A 15328-nucleotide genomic window follows, 5' to 3' on the forward strand; every position below is an offset into this window, starting at 1 on the left:
AAAGAAAGAAAGAAAGAAAGAAAGAAAGAAAGAAAGAAAGAAAGAAAAAGAAAGGGAGAAAGCAGAGCCTGTTTAGGGCCTATTAGGGAGAAAGCACCCATTGAGGGCCTCTGTACAGGAGCTATTACATTAAAGGGATTGAATGTGAACTGGGCCAAGTCTCACCTATTGTTTCCTCTGAAAGAAAGCAGTAAAAAAAGAACCTTTTGAGGACAGACGAGAGCCCCCTTACAGATTCTTGTGCAAGAGATTTTGATAATAATACCTGAAGCTCATCGAACATTTGACACAAGCCATTTTCTTCATTTTACAGTCCTGGTCTCTTGTCAGTATTAGTCACTGTGTTCAATAGGTCTATGCCAACCTAGTTCTCTAGCTTTTATTATCTATCATGAGTTTAAATCTCTTTCATTGTTATTACATCAGTGTTTGACTATAATCAAGTATAGTGTGTCCCCAAGGATTCAATGACAAGCAATCAAAATAAGAACAATGGAAATGAGAAAAGGCCACTAACTTATATAAACAGTCACCAAAAAGCAAGCGCCAAAGCGGACACAATCCAGAGAGGTACACGGAAAGTTAAAGGAGGCAAACCACTCTGCCAGTGGGTTCAGAGAAGCTGGTAAAGATACTGATGGAGAGGCACTATTTTCACTTTATCCGTTCCACAGGGAGTACTTCAGCCCTTAGTACAAGCGAGGACTGTGGTGACAGGACATGTAATAGGAGGTGAGAGGATATGAGACCCAGTGGAGATTCCAGTACAGAGAGGAACACAGACACACACGAAGGTAAACGAAATATGGTTATAATGGTGCTGTCACTGGAGAAGTACCTGGAGGTACCCGAACACACAGGGCACATGCCCAGCTGAAGGGATGGCAAGAACAGTTCCTGGAGAAAGTGAGGTCTGAGCTGAGCCTCAGGGATGAAAGGACCTCGGGGAAGTCAAAGGGAAGTGGGGAGAGCAATGTTCTAAGAAGAGAGAAAAGTGTGGGCACAGGGAGAGGCAGGTGATATGTGGGTCACGGCACCAGAGGTTCCACGTGACCAGGCATTCTGTGAAGGAGGGGGAAGTGGTAAGAAATGGAATTGCTGATGTGGAGGGTGACCAGATCACGAAGGGCCATGTAGGCCATGATGAGGATTTGTATTCTGTAAGTGATGAGAACCATCAAAGGTTTTTAACAGAATTGATTTTAGAAAGATCACTCTGACTACAGAATGGAAAATTAGAGGGTGTAAGGCTGAAAGGCAAGTCAAGGCCGCCAGTTGGGATACTATTTCAAGAAGCCTAATAATAGAGAGATGATGCTGGTCTGACTGGATAGAGACAATGGAGAGAAAAATGGGAGCATTTGACAACTCTAAGGAAATAGAATTAACTGGACTTGGAGACTGACCAGAAGCAGGGGACTCACCAGGAAAGAGAAAGGAAAGAATCTAAGACAATCATAGGGTTCTTACTCGGGCAACCAGGAGGATACTGATGCCTAGATCACTTTGCAATGGAATGGGGACATAGTTTAGGATTGATACCTGAGCTGGTCTCCCCGCCCAAAGTCTCAATGGCCCACAACACTTTTCACATGGCTTCCAGAGGAAGAGTTTGAAGAGTACAAATGTGATTGTGTTACTCACTTGCTTGGAAAACTTTTAATCTTTTTCAAGTCCCCACTGTGGTAGAGGAAAGGAATGAGACTGGAAAAAAAAAAAAAAAGAAAAAACCAGCTTACTGACCAAGTGTTCAAGTTGATGGGATGCTATGGGTCTGAAATAAGACATGTGTTCCTCCTGGAAAGAGCTTCAGACACAGAGTGGGGTGGAGCGGGGGGGTGGGGGGGCATGTGGTGCAGGTAAGGCCACTGAGGAAAACTAAGGTTGATCCTGCAGAAACCAGGTCAACCCAACAAATGCAAGGGCCAGAAATAACCTACTGAAATGAGCTGGGGGCTGGGAAAGAGAGAGACAAATGTTGGAGAACACCAAAATGTCAGACAAGGTCAAGATAATCATTAAGATAGTACCAAATGAGCAGAGGCTTGGAATAAGGAAAGGGTAAGAAAGGGAACTCCAAAGATATTAACATAGAGTGGGTGTTCCTGTCCTAGCTTTTGTAGGTTGCTGATCATGGGTGGATCAGAGTCCTAAAGGCCATGAAACAGTGATTCCCCCTCCCTTCCAAAATAAATTCCAAACTCCTTAGTGTGGCATAGAGGTTAATTTACTATCTACACAATCCTTCCCTTCTCTCCAACTCTGTTCTCTGTCCCATAAATTGCTGCATGTGTCTGAAAGTTCCCAAAGTATGTGGCCTCTGTGCCTTTGCACAAGTTTTCCCCAGTAACTACCCAAATAACTGCATCTTTCAGGCAAAGCTTGGTGACCTCCTCACCCCTGCCCCAGCAGTTTATGCTTTCTCATCATACCATGCTTCACAACATACTGTAAATGTGATTCTATCTATTCACATCCTCCACAAGCTACCTGAGAGCAAAGGTTGTGTCTTCTTACTTTTATGTCCACCATTCCCTATCACAGTGTGTAGAATACATGCAATTAATGTTTGTTGGATGAATGGTTTATAAGTATATAAACACAGACTTGAAACATATGACCATAATTAAATTATGTACATCCCCTTTTCTTTTTACACACAAAAAAGGAAAATTGGTAATAGTAGCAATGAGATTGCTCTCCCTCCCACCAAAAAATGGTAAAAATAATACAGATGATACTGAACAATAGGAGTTTGAACTGCATGGGTCCACTTACACACAATTGTTTTTGACAAATACAGTACGGTGTTGTCTTTTCCCTTCTTTATGAATTTCTTAATAACATTTTCTTCTCTCTAGCTTACTTTTTTGTAAGAATACATTATATAACACACACAACATACAAAATATGCATTAATTGACTATTTATACTACCCATAAGGTCTCTAGTCAAGAGTAGGCTATCGGTTGTTAAGTTTTGAGGGTGTCAAAAGTTCTGGATTTTTGACTGTGCTAGGGGGTTAGTGTCCCCAATCCTTGTTGTTGTTCAAGGGTGAACTGTACTGAGATTGCCATATATTTGTATAACATTTTCCAGCTTACACATGCTCTTACACACAATTATCTCAAAAGTGAAGGAAGAATTAGGAAAGTGTGAAGACACTGAATAACCACAGGACTGTTGATCTGATTCAGGGAACTCAAAACAGATTAAAAATTGACAGTCTGGGGGCACTTGGGTGACTCAGTTGGTTGAGCGTCCGACTTCAGTTCAGGTCATGATCCCACCATCCGTGAGTTCGAGCCCCGCGTCAGGCTCTGTGCCGACAGCTTGGAGCCTGGAACCTGCTTCATATGCTGTGTCTCCCTCTCTCTCTGTCCCTCCCCCCACCGCATCTTGCTCTCTCTCTCTCTCTCTCTCTCTCTCAAAAATAAAAACATTAAAAAAAAATTTTTAATTGACAGTCTGTCCCCAACCCAGACTGACTGACCCTTACTGATTTCTGAGAGGAAGGCCTTGGGAATTTCCAGTGACACTAGATGACCTCAAAGGGAAGCAGTATATTGAAACTTCCCATACCCCTGCCATGTCAAAAAATTCCCAAGATACCAGAATTGCCTGGTTCTAGCTGAATGCGTTCACAAGGCAATCCAAGACAGATGGTATCCTTCCAAGACAGAGATGAATTCAACATACTGTCCCTTAATAGGTGAAGTGCAGGGATAGTCAGTACTCTCTGTTCTCTATTTAAAGGTCTCTCAGCCCAACAGTCTCCATAAATTTCAGGGTCTTTCAGTTTCTTTAGGGTGATTCTTTTTAATTCTGACTAAGTGTCACAAAACTATTTGTAACTTTCTGTTTGACTGCTTCAATAGTCAATAAACCCAAACTTCATTTATCACTTTTCATTTTGATATTGTGGCAGAAATCATTTTAGTCCTCATTTTTTAAACTATTAGGGATTTATGGGGCGCCTGGGTGGTGCAGTCGGTTAAGCGCCCGACTTCAGCCAGGTCACGATCTCGCGGTCCGTGAGTTCCAGCCCCGCGTCAGGCTCTGGGCTGATGGCTCAGAGCCTGGAGCCTGCTTCCGATTCTGTGTCTCCCTCTCTCTCTGCCCCTCCCCCGTTCATGCTCTGTCTCTCTCTGTCCCAAAAAAATAAATAAACGTTAAAAAAAAAAAATTTAAACTATTATGGATTTAAAATATTTCAAACCTACTCTCTTATAGATAAAAATGCACCAATGTAAAGAAAATGGAGGAAAGAACTCAAAAATTTAAGTTCAACTCTACACAGCCTCATATAAAAAAATACTTTAAATTACAGAAATGTTAGCAATTATTTTTACTTAAGTAATAAATATATATACACTTACTTGTATTTTAGTTTTACGGAATTTCCAGGTTTCCCCCATGGAAGAACTACAAAATCTTTGGTGTTCATGATTACTGCCTTTATTTTTTCCCTCACTGTCTTGATATTATCTAAAAATTATTGGGATTTGCAAAAACATCTGAAAAAGTAGCAGACAAAAGAATAATGTCAGAGTAAAGCAGTTAAATTACAAATTCAAAACTACATACAATCCAGACAGGTTTTAAAAACAGAAATTGTTATGAGGGGAAAAAGTTGAATCAAAGGCTAAACAATAAATACACATATGCTAAATATATCATAAGTTTGACAAATATTGATATACTAATGAAGTTATAAATATAGCACATATGATGGAATTAAAATTTTACCAATAATTTAAAGAGCCTAAATGTCCATCAACTGATGAATGGATAAAGAAATTGTGGTTTATATACACAATGGAATACTACGTGGCAATGAGAAAGAATGAAATATGGCCTTTTGTAGCAACGTGGATGGAACTGGAGAGTGTGATGCTAAGTGAAATAAGCCATACAGAGAAAGACAGATACCATATGGTTTCACTCTTATGTGGATCCTGAGAAACTTAACAGAAACCCATGGGGGAGGGGAAGGAAAAAAAAAAAAGAGGTTAGAGTGGAAGAGAGCCAAAGCATAAGAGACTCTTAAAAACTGAGAACTGAGGGTTGATGGGGGGTGGGAGGGAGGGGAGGGTGGGTGATGGGTATTGAGGAGGGCACCTTTTGGGATGAGCACTGGGTGTTGTATGGAAACCAGTTTGACAATAAATTTCATATATTGAAAACAAAAATAAAAAAAAATAAAATAAAATTCTAAGATGCTATTTTAAAAAAATAATAAAATAAAATAAAATTTTACCAATAATTATATAGCAAAAGACTGTGGAAATAGTCGATTGAAAGTGAAGAATGTGGGGTGCCTGGGTGGCTCAGTCGGTTAAGTGTCTGACTTCGGCTCAGTTCATGATCCCATGGTTCGTGGGTTCAAGCCCCGCGTTGGGCTCTGCTGAATGCTTGCTACTTGCTCAGAGCCAGAAGCCTGCTTCAGTTCTGTGTCTCCTTCTCTCTCTGCCCCTCCCCCACTCGTGCTCTGTCTCTCAAAAATAAATAAATGTAAAAAATAAAAAAATTAAAAAGGAAAGTGAAGAATGTACTCATTAAGACAAGTACATACTCTGTCTCTTTCTATGGTGAAGAGTATAAAAATATAAATCAGGTTTTGTTTTCATCCAAAAATAATATCCAAGGCTAAATATAGGAAAAAGAAAAGAAACTTAGAGATACAATCCAAACTCAAAACCTTTTTTTGTTCATATGTGGTAATGTAAAATGAGAATTAAGGTATGTAATAATTACCCAGAGGCATTCTAATATCCTCATTCATCAAAGAAAATTTTAATGATGCTCTTTGCCTAAGATCAGAAATTAGCATATTTAGAAAGAATTTTTCAACAAGAAATGAAACAAAGAAGATTTTCTGCCTAACTCCAAGTTAACCAGAAAATTAAATTATTCAGAACACCCTATTTCCTGAGTATCCCAATTATTCATGGTTCTATAATAATTTAGTCTGTAATGCTGAATTACTGAATCACATGCACAACCATTAGGTTTTTATACGAATAAAAATTTCCAAATTCTGAACGCCCTTAAAGAAATATGAGGGCCATTGCCATAGAGTCCATAGTCTTAAATGGACAAACCATTTGATGCTGCTGGTTTTTATATGTGTTCCTATGTACTTAAAACCCCTATAAATATTTCCTTAGCTCTGCTATATGCAAGGCACTGTGTTAAGAGGCATGGAGTCAAGGCCCAAGGAGATCTGCTGACTGGCTCAAATGGCATAGAGTCAAAAAGGGCATATAAGACCTACATATAAAAGCCACAAAATAGGGTAGAAATTATAAAGTCCATAAAACTTACAGATGTGATAATATAAGAAGAGAGAGAGAATTCAAGCTGGCTAGCATTTAAAGTGGCATTTTGAGGAGAATGGGGGCTTATATAAAAAGATATGGACTGGATGAACACTTCAGACTATGAGAAAGAACAGCTCTTGAATGGGGACTAATGACTGGCTCCATTTGGTTGATATTCGGGTTACATGGAAGGGGAAAAGTAGGCATAAATTTGGACATTTAGGCTGCAGCTCAATAATGAGTGGCTTTAAATGCCAAGTTAAGGCATTCGGAATTCAATATGTAGCTAATAAGAGGCACTGAAAGTTTTAGAGGGAGAACAGAAAATAAGTCTAGAAGCTTTGCTCGAAAACTTAAGGAGAGAAGGCATCAGAATAGGAGTAACCAAATGGAAGGTTATTGTCACATGGAAGTCTACATAATCAAATGTGCAATTCTTCAGTTTTGTTTCTTTGGGACACCATATCATAATTTCAATGATGCAACCACTGATCAAGACATTTTTGGAATGCCTCTTTGAAACCTCCTGCAAAGTCTGTCATATACCCAACAAACATACAAATCTACTTTGTTGTGGCTCATTTAAAACTAAAAATTATAGCACTATATGCTAACTAATTTGGATGTAAATTTAAAAAAATAAAAAATTAAAAAAATATATATTGTTTGGCAGGAGTGAATACTTTATTCATTCAAATCTAGTTTCAAGGGGCGCCTGGGTGGCGCAGTCGGTTAAGCGTCCGACTTCAGCCAGGTCACGATCTCGCGGTCCGTGAGTTCGAGCCCCGCGTCGGGCTCTGGGCTGATGGCTCAGAGCCTGGAGCCTGTTTCCGATTCTGTGTCTCCCTCTCTCTCTGCCCCTCCCCCGTTCATGCTCTGTCTCTCTCTGTCCCAAAAATAAATAAACGTTGAAAAAAAAAATCTAGTTTCAAGTTATTCTACCTCCAAAAAATCAAATCTACCCTGAAAGGGTAGATTTTTACTACCTTGGAGAAAATTCTGAAGGAATTTATTTCTGAAGATAATTTCAAATAGAATTATACAAAATAATTTTATATTGTAAGAAAAGTAGTAGATGCATCATAAGACTAAGTGTATTTGTGCCTTCAATAAACACTTGTGTTGTTGGTTTTTTTTTAATATTTTTTTAAGTATTCACTTTTGAGAGAGAGAGAGAAAGAGAGCTGGGGAAGGGCAGAGAGAGAAGGAGCCACAGAATCCAAAGCAGGCTCCAGGCTCTAAGCTGTCAGCACAGAGCCAGACACGGGGCTCAAACTCCCAAAAACGCGAGATCATGACCTGAGCTGAAGTTGGATGTTCAACCAACTGAGCCACCCAGGCACCCCCAGTAAACATTTATGTAGCTACTCCTTCCTGACCTGTTTATGGGTACTGATATCACAATAGTAAATAAGATAGTGTTTTCCCTCAAAGAACTCAAAATCAAAGGGAAAGCCACACAATGACAATACCATGGAACATTCCAACAGAAGGAAATACTTAGGAGGGACATTTAACTTGGACTCGTTTCTTAAGTACCAAGTCCTCTCTCTCAAAGCTAAAATGAGTGTCAAAGAGAACTAAAGATAACCCCTGGAAAACTAAGATTTGGTTTGCTTTTGCGGAGGGAGGATACATCATCTTCTACCCCTTCTTTGTAGGTAAAAACTTTGTCTCACTTAAAAAAGACTTCAGGAATAATCCTACTCAAAAAGAGTCTCTATCTCTTTTTGATCATTATTTGGAAATCCAACTGCTGGACCCTAAGTCTACTGTGATAAATTTTTCAAGAAGACTTTCATACTGTTATCATTGCCACCATTATCAAAAAATAAAGTCAAAAATCATACGTGGGTTTTTAACTGTGTGGGGTGCTGGTGCGCCTAATCCCCCACATCGTTCAATGGTCAGCTGTATATGTACGTATGCATAAAGCTGAACGTACACATGAAGACTGAAATGAATAAAAAAAGTCTGTAAATTTCATTAGGATGAGATGATTCAGATTTATAGCTCTGCTGATAATGTGATTTAACCAATAAATGGTCTTATTTGGGGGCATTTCACTTCATTGAATGCAATTAGTAAGGCTCCCTCTCAGTTAAATGTTTTATCAAGTCACACACATAAGCCAATTTTCTCGTATGAAGAGAAAAGCAAGATTATAATTGTGAGTCATGCTGTTCCGCCTGTTTCCTTTCGTAAAACCAACAGAGAATTAGTCACCTTTCTTGGGACAGCAAGGAGATAATAATGTCAGTAGGAAGAATAGCAAAGCACAAAACTTTAGTCATTTAATGGAATCAGGGAAATAGAGATAAACTCCCTATTATGCAAACTTTGTAGTTCCACTTGTCCTTAGGTGACTCAATTTTTTTTTCTGATAATTAAATACCAAAGGTTTAATAGTTATTTGGAAAATATTCTTGTTAACTGACTTATTAGACTGCATCATTTTTCTGTCCCCAACCTGTTTCTCCCCACATGTGTACAGATACTATGACCCAATATTGTCCATGATGGTTTGATTCTCCTTCTACATAAGTTCTCATCCTGGGAATGCAACTCAAGCATCAAGGCCGGCTACCACAGAATGGAAACAAGGAAATTATGATGATTTATACTCCTAGAAACTCAGAGTATTTATCAAGAGTTGCCATAGTCTTCTAGAATTTGCCATGACACCACTGGCAGAATGGGAGGTTTGGGAAACCACTGTTTTCAAGATAGGACAGTTTTTGTAACTGAAAACTTATCTAAGATTAGCTGATTAGTCTAATGACCTGAAATCATCTTAGACTTGAAAATTCAAAAGCCAATAAATAAGAATTTTTCCTTACTTTGACACATATTTTAAGGTCCAAGAGCCAACTCTCTTGGATGGACTAATATGTTTGCCATAGCACTTAGTTAGATACCCAAGCAAGAAATATTAAATAAAAATGAATTTCAATAAAAATGGTAGTTTTAAACTCTTAAAAAAATTGTATCCTTATTCTAAATATATATATATTTAAATATTTTTAAAAATCTAAGGAAAAGACTGATAATACATGATCCCTGGCATAGTGTCTTGTGCTTTAGTGGCCCACTAAATAAATATATGCCATTTTCTACTAGCACAGGCCATGAAAGTAAATCAGGTGCTGACTTCTCAGCTGCACTTAACCTTTCAGCCAACCAACACAGCTGATAAACACTGCTTCAGGGTATTAAATAGTGCCCATGGCACCCATTTTTTTTTTTTTTTTTTTTTACCTTATATGTGAAGGTTCCCTTGAGAGCAATTAAGAAAGTTTACTTTCACTCTCAAGGGGCAAGGTATCTTTTTAAAATAGTTGTCAACTAAAAATGATAAGTAATGTTAAAAGATGCTAGGTTTAAGTTCAGAGGACCTTTGTGTTAGAGTGGTCTCTGAGCACGTTTATCCATGTATTAAATGATAAGAATTCCACCCCCACCCAATTTGCAGGATATCAAACAAAAGGACTCTAATTTATGGTCTGTAAATCAGCGGGCTCCTTAAGGGCCACCAGAGAGCTCCGGGTTCAGAGAAGGGGCAGCGTTAGAAACTACCCTGAGAAGGGAATGAGGGAACATCAAGGTTTTTCTCAAACCACAGCTTCTCTGACTTCATCGGTTTTCATAAGGAGCCTCTGAGTCAGATTTAATATAAACTCCTCAATAGCTTAAAAAATGTTTTAAAGGCACAACGTAAATCAATACACAATTATTATCAACTGAAAACTTCATATGATTACAAATAGCAATGAAAGTATTTAATTCATAAATTAAATTCAGAATCCTAAGCTCTTTTATATTTATCTATCCTACCCATTCTCATACAATCCACTATTATCCTAAGTGGTCTCTTCTGAATATCTTAGAAATGGGAAAATTAAGGAAAGATTGGTGACAAAGCCAGAAAGTACAATTTTATTCCCAGTCCTGTTAGCTCTTAAGACTTGAAATCTAAATTGTTCTACATCCTTAAAATGATGAATTCATATCATTCATATTCTTCTCCCTTTCATATTCTTAACCTGTCATTAAAAGGAAATGTAGAGAAAGAACTGTTTGGCATCAGATTACCTTCTAAATTTTACAGTAATGTTTTTAAACACCGGTGAAAACCTTTTGGGTTTCAAATTGCCTCCATGTAATACAAGGTTATAAATTTCTTCTCTAAAACTTTTCCCCTTACCCAGAAGGAAAAAAAAAAAAAATTACTCATCTACTCTGTTTGGTACTTGAGAGCTTCAATTATGCATTCTAATTTTCCTAAGTATTATGCTTTATTTTCCACTTTTCTGCTCACCAAGTTTTATTCCATTTATTGCCAGGTTGGAAGGCCACCTCTACGATGCAGATTTCTTCCATCAAAAGTGAACTTCTCTTTCTGTAAGAACATCATGCGTATTACACTCATTTGCTGTTATATGCTTCCTTGCGCTATTTTTTCGGCTTTGCTTTTATAGGTGTGGTTTCCATGAGCATCCCAAATATTTGAGGGCAGTCCTGCCACTGATCTTTGAATCCCCAGCAATTAGAAGAGTGCCTACATACAACATACTGCCAATAATAATATGCTAACTTTTAAATATTTAGCTTTTTCCTACTGCTTTGAATTTATTGCACAATCTTATGAAAAAAAATTAAACAAACACCCTCTTTCCCACTTCAAAATCTTTTTGTTTTCTTTTTTGCATGTATCCTACCAGACTCTGGTGAACATTCAACAAATATAGTAACACCTCTTCTGTGCCAGGTATCAGATTAAGCTCTGAAAAACAAGGTGAGCCAAACAGGTATAGTACCAATCCTCACTGAACTTGTAGTCTGGTGAAAAGAGTAGGAAAAAATTAAAAAGCAAATAAAATAACTGTGGGAAGTACGAAGTGTTTTGAAAGAAATAGACAAAAGACTTAGCTACCTACAAATAAATGTGTAATACAACTGGAAATATCATGGGAGGTCAGGCAGGCCTCTATGTAGGTTATAAAATAAGGTGATACAAAATAAGGTGGGGTTTTTGTTCTTATTTTTGTTTTCATTTTCCATAAGCATACAGTTTGCATAGTTTTAATCCTGTGTAGCTTCAAATATATACGACTTCTTTTTAATGAGTCTTGCTAACTCTGGATTTAAAAAGTCAGGCTATAAAAAAAAAATACATAACTGAACCCATATATGAGCACCTTAGTGCCGATGTGGGGACAGAAGAAAAAAAAAAAAAAACAAAACAAAACTCCCACAGCTTCAGATTTCTTAGGAATCTGCCACCCCTCACCTTGGGAAGCACGGACTTCTATAATACAGAGGGAGCCTGTGGCCACCCAGGCAGAAAGCAAGCTACAAAAGGGGATGTCCTACTGGATTGCCACAGAACCAAATTTCTCATAAGGCACCCCTGACTTCAAAGGATAAAAAAAAAAAAAAAAAGGGTAGCGTTTGAAAAGGTCAGGTTGTAGAGGGGGTATAATTGACAAGGCCCTTGTTTTCTTGCCTGGGGGTTCACTCTGGGTTCACCTCACGGGCTGGAAAGTTCTTTGTTAATAGAAAAAGAGTTTTGTCCGGAGGCCAAGGCCGTGTCTTGCAGCCCGTGGGCCTGGCACTGTGTCGGGCACACGGCAGCGCTCAGCAAACACCTACAGGGCCGGCGCCCCAGCCCCACCCGGAACCCGGTCTACTTTCCCGCCGTCCCGCCACGCTCCCCGCACCCGGCGGACCCGTCGGTCGCCACTCCGCCCCGCCGCCCGCCCACCATAGTCATCTGCAACCTGCTGACCCACCTGGAGACCCCAGCCGCCTGCGTCACCACCGCCTGCTAGAGCTATCCGGAGCTTCCGCCTCGGTCTCCTTGGTTACCGCGGTGCCTCGGTAGCCATAGCAACCAGAACACTTGGTCCTGCCGCCATTGACCAGCAGAGGGCACAAAGGAGCCCTGACGCGAGTGGGAAGCAGGGAGAGGAACTGAAAGGAAAAGAGAGGAGAGAGAAGAGAGTGCAGGAGAGCAGGGACAGGGAAAGGACCTTCTCAGAAAGGACAGGGCTGAGAAACCCAGCAGGCCTTGAAGGCTTTCTGCTGGAAGGGCTCCTGCCACATTCCAACCACTCTTCTAAGAGTTTTATCTGTAATATTTAATTCATCCTCTTAACGGCCCAACTTAAACCTAAGAAAATCAAGGCACAGAAAGTTTGAATAACGACCCAAAATTACAAAACTAGAAAATGGCAGACCCAAGAAGAATATTAGAACTCCCACATATGTGCTCTGTTCAACTGATTATCAAAGGTCACGATAGGTAAAACCAATACTAGAATCTAGGGCTCAAGAGCTTTCTTTATACCCAAATATATGACCCATGGTGTGTGTGAATCTAATATATAGGGAGAGAGGGAGAGAGAGATAATCAACCCATGCTTCTCACACTTTTCTGTTCCAGTCACCTGTGGTGAAATTTTTTGCTTCCTAAATATGCTGTAGGTTTTTTTTTTTAAATCTCTATCTTATATGCTTCAAGTAGGATATGTGGTTGGTTCTGCAGTCAGTTGGTATAAAAGCTTCTATCTCATCCACAGTGTTATCTATCTTGTAACTGGAGTAATAATCTCAACTATTATGGTTAAGATACTAAATTTGCACCACTGTTTTCCACATTAATGTGTCTGCCATTACACATTTAAGAACACATCTAATATCTTCCCCTGGCAAATTCAGTTGTATAAGACTTAACTAGCATAGATAAGAAAAAAGACACAATGATGTGGCTATGATTCTGGACTTTGAAATTAAGGCAGACCTGAGTTTGAGTCCTGGTCCTGCCACAACTTACCTGTTGTGTGACCTTGAGTGAGATATAAAACTCAGTTTGATTGACTAAATAATAATACGCTTAGTGCATACATAGTATAGTATGGAAGAGTAAATGAAACAATGCTTATTAAGTCTTTAGCACTAAACCAGGCCCACAGTTGGCACTGAATAAATGGTTAAAAAAAAATGGTGATCGTGGTATAGCTACAGTGATTGTCATCTAAGTGCTCATGGCATAAATTCACCAACTCCTTTCGTTAAATCTAATACAATGACAACTTTCAAATGGACATATAATATTACTAGAATTTTCTTATGCAGGACTGTTTTCCAGACGTGCTCTTCAAATTACCAGGACAGATAATTTCAGTGTGTGTCCATTCATTTGTCCATTCATTCATTAATTTAACAAATATTTATTGAAAGTTCACTCTTCTACACCTTGGAAATACTGCAGTGAAGAAAACATAGCACCCCTGCTATCAAACTTGTAATTTAGTAGGGGCAGAAAGACAATATAAAATCATACAAATATATGTCAAGTGCTTGGAAAAAAACAAAGCAGAATAAAGAAACAGAAAATAATTAAGATTTCACATTTAGGTTAGATGGTCAGGGAAGTCCCAGAATGCAGGGAGAGAGGAAGACATGGGACAATCAGGGCCAGGAACATTCCAGACAGGGGGAAGAGCAAACCAACTTCAGTCTGGACCCAATCAATAGTGGTATTTTGCATAAAACCTCTGATCACTTCTGTACAGCACATTTTTACTTTAAAAAGGAATTCTTACAATGTATTTTTGGTGCAATCGTAAAATTAAACTCATAAAAATAATGTATACAATATTCTGGTACTTGTCAAAAGCATTGGAAAGACATTAGCTTACTTATATTTAGAGAAATAGCTTAGCTTATGCACAGTTATGCAAAACAAAGCAGAGCCAAAAAATAAGCTAATGTCAAGTTACAGGGTACAATGAAAAATCTGAAGAGCTTGTCTTTCAGAACCATGATTAGTGACAAAATGAAATGAAACATGTAAAAACAATGACACCTCTAGAGATAGGATTTCCTCTCTGCTGAAGCAGAGTGCATTTAACTGACACCGGCAATTCTGCAAAAGTTTACCACATCTATATCAGGAGCACAGTATTCCTGAGGGTTTTTGCAAATTCATGCCTATTGCACCAGTGTGAACACAAGATTTGAACGCAAGTTTTCTGAACTAAGGATATTCGATGTAAAAAGATAAAAATTACCCACATTGATAAAACCTAGGTAGGACACAGACTCACTGAATTCAAAGGGCAGCTACAAGGTCATGTTTAAAAAGATATTCTCTCTCTCTCACAACACACACACACACACACACACACACACACACACACACACACACACCTGCGTTAAGCAAGCCCCGCTCATTAAGTAACCTTATTTTGTACTTGGTAGGCTGCTGTCTGGAGGAAAATCGTGGCAGGCTTCGGAACTTTCTGGTCACTCACAGGTGATAAACGTTCTTAGAAGAGTTACAAAAATGTCCAGTTCCATATAATCTTCAAACCTCTGCATGTGACGTAGTGTTAAGGTTCTTCCCCTTTGCGGTGGTTGGGCCTTCTGAATATAGGGAGGCCTGCAGTCAAGAACGGTTACAGAAGGCTTGTGTCTCTGTTCCTCAGCATCCGTTCTTGCTTGGGTCTTAGTAATTACCTACACTGAAATCACGGGAAAGGGTTTAAAACAGAAAAGTTCTAACCCGACTGGTACTGAGCCTGCCACGTTTTACGTGTAGTCCATTCTCCAGAGACCATCCCACCCCCCATCGACGGAGGACCTCCCACCTGCATTCCTCTAGAGGCAGGTGATGCCTTCTCCTAACACCTTTGTTTACTGAGCCCCGAGGCCTCAACTGATCATTCTTGCTTCTCCCTGCAGGGTCTCAGCGATCCTACTGGACAGAATTTTAAGTGACCCATTTTCGCTTACATTTTGGCATGTTCCATGTCTGACCTACAGGAAATCCTCCTGCATACTTTGCCCCGCCACCCTGTGAGTGCAAAGGACAGCCAACACAATCCCCTCTCTTTAGCTCAACTACCAACAACCAGCAAGCTTAACAGTTGCACTTATGACTCCACAGATGGAAGTCAAAAATCGGTCTGCTGGATCTCCAGTTGCGGGGACCCCAGTGA

The 15328-nt window shown here is 39.3% G+C and overlaps 1 protein-coding gene across 3 annotated transcripts in view; it reads right to left on the reverse strand.

The window, feature by feature from the left end:
- Positions 1-12174, reverse strand: part of ZBBX (zinc finger B-box domain containing) — a 119659-nt gene extending 107485 nt beyond the window's left edge. For 2 of the 3 annotated variants that reach the window (XM_040480672.1, XM_040480670.1), the window contains exons 1-3: positions 12116-12174; positions 10642-10722; positions 4380-4517 (exon numbers count right to left, since the gene is read on the reverse strand). In XM_040480672.1, coding sequence (XP_040336606.1) covers positions 4380-4447 — 68 coding nt within the window. In that variant the 5' untranslated portion in view covers positions 4448-4517; positions 10642-10722; positions 12116-12174. Of the gene's footprint in view, positions 1-4379; positions 4518-10641; positions 10723-11041; positions 11122-12115 lie in introns of those variants that run through there. The other variant, XM_040480671.1, reaches the window with a different exon arrangement.
- Between the last annotated feature and the right edge of the window lie 3154 nt (positions 12175-15328).

Source organism: Herpailurus yagouaroundi, unplaced genomic scaffold (assembly GCF_014898765.1).
Source record: "Herpailurus yagouaroundi ecotype Mexico unplaced genomic scaffold, PumYag 159, whole genome shotgun sequence".
Classification (NCBI taxonomy): Eukaryota; Metazoa; Chordata; class Mammalia; order Carnivora; family Felidae; genus Herpailurus; species Herpailurus yagouaroundi.